We start from the raw sequence: 6,782 nt of genomic DNA, 5'->3' as shown, positions 1-6,782 counted from the left end.
TTCTCGTTACTCAAAAAAAAAAAACATACCAGAGTTCTCTTCTTTCAAAAGAAAAACTTATCAAAGTTGACTGAAGAAAAGACCATCATGCCCTTTATTATAAAGGGGTATAGGATAATCTCAGCCATCGATGTGATTAAGGGGGTCTACCGAAGCAGAAGTGTTTGTCGAATCCATCATCTACTTACTAATAAAAGGGCGACAGTTGATTTAAATCCTCTTAAAAAGATATCAGTATGCGAAAATTTTATTTAAAGCATCTAACCCTTAATTTTTGTGGACCCCAATTTGAAGGGCTAGATACATAATAATCTGGGAAACATCTAGCATTGAATTAGTTGAACCTAAATTTTAAAAACTTAGACTCGATGGCTGGCCTAGAAACGCAGTGATCAGAAAAGGGAAATAAAAAAGAGGTGGTAGCTCTGCTTATAACTCAATCCGCTCGTTCACATAACGGGACAGATATCTCAAAATAAAGAAATCATGCTAATTAAACATATGATCAGATACCGCAGCTGTATTTTGTTTGCAAATATAATTTTCAGAAATCAACCCGCAAAGAAAGTTTTGTACCAATACTGCAACATAGTAAACCATGCAATTGTGCGGGCCAATCTGCTAGTTAGATACATGCAATTACACGGGGGACATCTCTTGTGTTATCTACTGCAATACACTTCCTAACTTTTGGCATCATGGAGCTCACAAATAATATCATGTTCTCATTATGTAAAGAAACTTAGTTGCCTGACCAGTATGTGACTGTGATAAGCGCCGAGTTCTTGCTTTTGTACTGTGTTTTTTCGTGGTGGATATCTTCCAGTAATTTGTGCTATAGGATGATGTTGGATATATTCTCTTCTTAGGGAGCTTACTAAGATGGGATCATCTTGGATGGTTCATATAGTCACACTGGAATTATATCATCAATTTACCTTAAGATGGGGCCATCTTGTCTGGTTCATATTAAGCACTGCAATTTATATCATCTATTTTATTTATTTCAGATGGCATTGTTAGTTGATGAGCTGCTTTCAAGTTGTTTTGCGTAATGAGCAGCACTAAGGCTGTCATGTCTTGATAAAAAGCTAGCTTACTTGTGTTGAAATTGTAATGTTGAGTCTATTTCAAGCTAACTGGCTGAAATAGTTAGGAGGTAAAATTATTGCTTTGGTTTTCTGCAAACAAATCCACCTCTTCCCCTTTGGCAATAGCAAAAAGTTTTAAAGCTTGATGCTAATATTATTTTACACACAGAGATGAGACAGTGAACACTCCTTCCTGATTATTCTTTGGAGTGACATAACATGTTTTTTTTACGCTGTTTCTTATCTTCTTGTAGCGCCTGGCTATACAAGCATTTCTAAGAGGCTCGTCCGTAGTAGTTTCTGCACCTACAAGTAGCGGGAAGACACTAATCGCAGAAGCTGCAGCTGTGGCAACAGTTGCCAGAGGAAGGCGTCTCTTCTACACGACACCGTTGAAGGCCTTGTCAAATCAGAAGTTCCGCGAGTTCCGGTAAAATGCCACTTTCATGATCCATGCCATTTGTTTTACAGATTTATGACTAAAACCTGCAAGAACTACCTTTTGTCTTGTGTTAGTTGGGACATGCCTAGAGTTATCTTAGTGACATCCTCATGCTCCCTGGTCTTAACTTACAGGGAGTCTTGCAAATTATTAGTTTAGGTGTAAGTTGAAACTTGTGGCAGTTCTCAACCACATGATTGACTGGAGAACATTTATAACTGTTGGAAAATTCCATCAGCTCGGCTGTTGGAGTATTTATTAGAGTAGTGCAAGGCTGATACTGTTATATAATTTTCCTAGATGGTCAGACTCTGAATGCATTTATTTTGACACATTGCCATTGTACAATAATTTCAGGAATACATTTGGTGATCATAATGTTGGTCTTCTTACAGGAGATTCTGCTATCAATAAAGATGCTCAGATCCTAATAATGACGACAGAGATTCTGCGTAATATGCTGTATCAAAGGTATTTATGCATGAACAAGTATTCCTCTGTAGCGTACTGTCACTAGTTTAACAATTTTCCACTTCCACCACTGGAAGCAAATATTGCAGATGCATGAACAAGTATATATATGTTCAGTGTTTCGCATTTGAGAATAGCATGATTTATTTTCTAGCTACTCATGTTTTTGGGGTTGGGGTGCGGGGAGATTAGGCTTTAGCGGTAGTTAATTATTGGTTGTAACTGATGTTGCTTGTCCTGTTTCTGAAAGAATCCCGCCACCTTTTATTTGGACTGCAGTGTTGGTATGTCAGCATCCGATGGTAGATTATTTGAAGTTGATGTCATTGTTTTGGATGAAGTCCATTACTTAAGTGATATCTCACGCGGAACTGTTTGGGAAGAAACAGTATGCTACTTTATTACTCTCTTGTTCGTTTTCATGAGTTTATATTGGTCATTTGACTTACTATTTCCGCCACATCCTTAGGTGATATATTGTCCAAAGGAAGTCCAGCTTATATGCTTGTCTGCCACTGTTGCAAATCCTGATGAATTAGCTGGCTGGATTGGTCAGGTAACTGTAGCTTTCACTTCTCATATTGTGCTGTATTGATTTTTTATTACATTGATGATACATGATTAGTGGATTAGTTGTATTGTCCTCGCTCCCCATTTTGTAGTAGCATCATAGGTGTAATAGTTTTTCCACTTCCTATTGTAATGATTGTATATGAAGCACCAGAAATACTTGCACAGTTCGTTGAAAGAAAATACATTCACAAGCACATGCGGGTATGATTTTTGATTTACTGTGATCATTAGCATTCTCATGCTTGTGCAAATGCTGCCCACACATTGTAGTTTTCCTTTATTTCTGGTCTGGCACCGCATGATTTTGTACTTGCGAAATCAGTTCTTATGTCTGTCTTTTTGTAGATCCACGGGAAAACGGAGCTGGTGACATCGAGCAAACGCCCCGTCCCACTAACTTGGCACTTCTCGAAGAAATTTGCACTTCTACCACTTCTTGATGGAAAGGGAAAGAAAATGAATAGGTTGTCACCTTGTTCTTGTTGGCACCATAAACTAGCTTACTTTCCAAATCAACATGCATATAAAGAAGCACTCTTAGTAACAATATGCAACCAGCTCCTTTGTTTGTTTTAACCACGTTCACCCCCTTTGATAAATTGGACCATCCCATCAGAATGTGGGCAACTTCCATTGAATTGATCTAAATAGTTGCATCATATCTGCCAAAAAGTTAACCATATATTCTTCACTGAAAATTTAACTCCTCGAGTACCTTCCTCTAGGTGCGTGCGCGTGCGTGCACGCCTTATTACCAATTTTCCAGTAGTCAAGTCGGCAGTTTACTAAATGGTTACCAAGATTAGTCAGGTACAAGACGTATAAAGGGCACTTTAATGTCTATCAGTAATCATTTAGTCATGGAGCCCAAAAAATATTAACCCCATGATCATCTGGGGATAACATAGCTGCACTTTAAGGCAGCTTAAATGGAAACAGGTGTGCGCTAAGTATAGTATGTTCAGCTGCTAAATAAGAGGGTTTATCTGAACCTAGTAGGGCCTACTTAGGTCTGCCTTGCTTACACCATTAGCTATGTCCATGCGGGTTAATATTCTTTGGATTATCAGAAGTGTTCCTGGAAATGTACTTAGCTGTTTATCTACTTTCTATCCTATACTTTATACCCTTTTGTGTGAAGGGTCAAAGGCCTGCAAATAAAGAAAACAAGTATTTGCTTACTTACCAGTTACCACTGTCTTGGATGCTGATTCTGACAAGGTTTGCTTTGATAGTCATGACCAATCTTTTTTTCATATTTTGTTATTAATGGTAGTATGAGGGCAGGCCTGGCGCAGTGGTGAAGTCCTCCCCACTTGTGCCAAGAGGTCCTGGGTTCGAACCAGCCTCTCTGCATTGCACTTTGCAGGGGTAAGACTAGGTTCCTATAATCCCTCCCCAGACCCCACCTTGTGTGGGAGCTTCTATGCACTGGGTCTGTCCTTTGTTATTAATGGTAGTATGAAAACGGAACGTCGTTCGGTGGGCTAGAGGCGGGCGAGCTCCCAGCCTACCCTCGTTCGAGGCCTAACCTGTTATTAAACATGCTGCCGGTGCTAGAGCCTGTTGGTCGAGTTCTGTTTTATTGGAAGTATCAAGGGCATACATTATTTCTTCTGGTTGTTTATGTTGTATACTTATTCGTTCCTTATGAAAATTGATAATTGTTTGACATCCATACCATTAACTGGTTATGCTACCTTTGTGGTTTATATGACACTGGATGACATTTTAAGAAACATTGTAGGGTATCTCTTGTGCATTCCAATTCCAGTATTGCCTCATGCACATTATTTATGTTTGTATCAAAGCTAAGTCATGTATTTATTATTTTTGTTCTATCCATACAGGAAGCTGAGAATGTCTCACGTCCAGAACATATCTTCTCCAAAAAGTGAATTCTATTACGTGAAAGGAAAGAGGAAGGTTAGACCAAATAGAAATGAGCAAGGTAATAGAAGCCCATTGGACATATCAAAACAGGTTCAATTGTCCAAGCACGAGGTCACCAATATGCGCCGTTCCCAGGCACGGACTAGACTCACTTTTATGACATGCATATTCACATAATGACTTTAAACTGCTCATGTTTTTTTTGTGAGACCATGTCAGATTAAAGTGTGCTAACTAATGGGTGTCATTTCTTGATTACATCACTATGCAGGTTCCACTAATACGTGAGACTCTGTCACAGCTTTGGGAAAACAACATGCTTCCAGCTATTTGGTTTATCTTTAGTAGAAGAGGATGTGATGCAGCCGTTGAATATATTGAGGATTGTAGACTTCTGCATGATTGTGAGGCTAGTGAAGTTGAACTGGAACTTAGGAGGTTCAGGATGCAATATCCTGATGCTGTCCGGGAAAATGCTGTGAAAGGACTCTTGCGAGGAGTTGCTGCCCATCATGCTGGTTGCTTGCCACTGTGGAAGTCCTTTATTGAAGAACTGTTTCAGCGTGGCCTTGTTAAAGTAGTCTTTGCAACAGAAACCCTTGCTGCTGGGATCAACATGCCTGCTAGGACAGCTGTGATTTCTTCTCTCAGCAAAAGAATTGATGCCGGGCGCCAGCTCTTAACCCCAAATAACCTATTCCAGATGGCAGGTCGTGCTGGAAGGAGAGGGATCGACACAGTTGGGCATTCTGTTCTTGTTCAGACTACTAATGAAGGGCCTGAAGAATGTTGTGATGTTATCTTCGCTGGACTTGAGCCACTTGTTTCACAATTTACCGCATCATACGGGATGGTTTTGAATCTCCTTGCTGTATGTATCTTGCTGTAATATATCTGCATGTTTTCTTTTTTTTTGTTGTATTCCTTGTCTGATGGGTTGGAATGTGTCGTCCAGGGTTCGAAAGTTACTCATAAGCAGAAAGAATCAGGTGATGTTAAGGGTAAACGTTCTGGAAGAACATTGGAAGAAGCTCGGAAGTTAGTGGAGCAAAGCTTTGGGAATTATGTTGGGAGCAATGTAATGGTTGCTGCTAAAGAAGAGCTTGAGAGAATTCAGAAAGAAATACAACACCTCTCTTCAGAAATTACAGATGAATTCATTGACAGGAAATGCAGGAAGGAATTATCCGAGGAAGACTATGCTGAGATTTCTCTTCTACAAAACAAATTAAAGGTAATGTTCATTGCTTGATCTGGTTTATGTATAGTAATTCAGTAACATGGAAATCCATCTAACGTATCTGATATTCTTACAGTTCCACTTATAAATGCTCAATTATTTGTGTCAATGTATTAATGACAGATAAACATGATCTCCCTTGATTTTTTGGGCTGACACACTACCATGGTTCTGTAAGAATTGGATATAGTGCATGTGGCTCTTCTTTGTATTATTACTTCATTGCATGTTTACAAAAATAATTATATGCCTTTGCAGTTTACGGCATATTAGGAAACACTATAAAATCAAGACGGTCTTAATTATACATGTGCCCCCTTTTGTTTTGAGCAGTCCTCTTGTTTTAGTCTGTGTATCGACTTCTATTTCTTTCAGGGCTTAGTTTAGGGTTAGGTTGGTGGTCTTTTGTCGGGCAATTCATCTCACTGGCAACTGAGGAGTATTTTTTGTTTTGTTTACAACAAACCAAAACGACACACTGAAACCCTTTCTATCTTAATGCAAACATGTGAAGCCATGCTTCGTGCTCTAGAAAACCCCCACAATGTGGGCACTTGAATTTACCTAGCATGCTAATATTGACATATGGCTTTGCCTATAAATGTTAAAATTTAAAACCTAAAATGATCCATCAACTTCAAAACCTAGTCGCTTTTAACTCATGGATGTAGGGGAACATTGCATAAAATAAATTTTTTCCTATGTTCACCAAGATCAATCTATGAGTTCATCTAGCAACGAGAGAGAGGAGTGCATCTACATACCCTTGTAGATCGCGAGCGGAAGCGTTCAAGAGACCGGGGTTGAGGGAGTCGTACTCGTCGTGATCCAAATCACCGGAGATCCTAGCACCGAACGGACGGCACCTCCGCGTTCAACACACGTACGGTCAGCGTGACGTCTCCTCCTTCTTGATCTAGCAAGGGGGAAGGACAGGTTGATGAAGATCCAGCAGCACGACGGCGTGGTGATGGATGCAACAGGGTTCCGGCAGGGCTTCGCCAAGCGACTACGGGAGGAAGAGGTGTAGCAAGGGGGGAAGGGAGGCACCAAGTGTCAGGGTGCGGCTGCC

General features: G+C 40.0%; 1 protein-coding gene across 1 annotated transcript in view; it reads left to right on the top strand.

Annotated features, from left to right (window-relative positions):
- Positions 1-6,782, top strand: part of LOC123138288 (DExH-box ATP-dependent RNA helicase DExH15 chloroplastic) — a 23,776-nt gene that overhangs the window by 4,486 nt on the left and 12,508 nt on the right. The window contains exons 2-9 of the mRNA XM_044558237.1: positions 1,346-1,521; positions 1,891-2,004; positions 2,284-2,392; positions 2,474-2,560; positions 2,923-3,041; positions 4,428-4,605; positions 4,742-5,341; positions 5,426-5,704. Of these exons, the coding sequence (XP_044414172.1) occupies positions 1,346-1,521; positions 1,891-2,004; positions 2,284-2,392; positions 2,474-2,560; positions 2,923-3,041; positions 4,428-4,605; positions 4,742-5,341; positions 5,426-5,704 (1,662 nt within the window). The remainder of the gene's footprint in view (positions 1-1,345; positions 1,522-1,890; positions 2,005-2,283; positions 2,393-2,473; positions 2,561-2,922; positions 3,042-4,427; positions 4,606-4,741; positions 5,342-5,425; positions 5,705-6,782) is intronic.

This window comes from Triticum aestivum, chromosome 6B (genome assembly GCF_018294505.1).
Source record: "Triticum aestivum cultivar Chinese Spring chromosome 6B, IWGSC CS RefSeq v2.1, whole genome shotgun sequence".
NCBI classification, from domain to species: domain Eukaryota; kingdom Viridiplantae; phylum Streptophyta; class Magnoliopsida; order Poales; family Poaceae; genus Triticum; species Triticum aestivum.
This window is presented reverse-complemented; position numbering and strand designations above follow the sequence as displayed.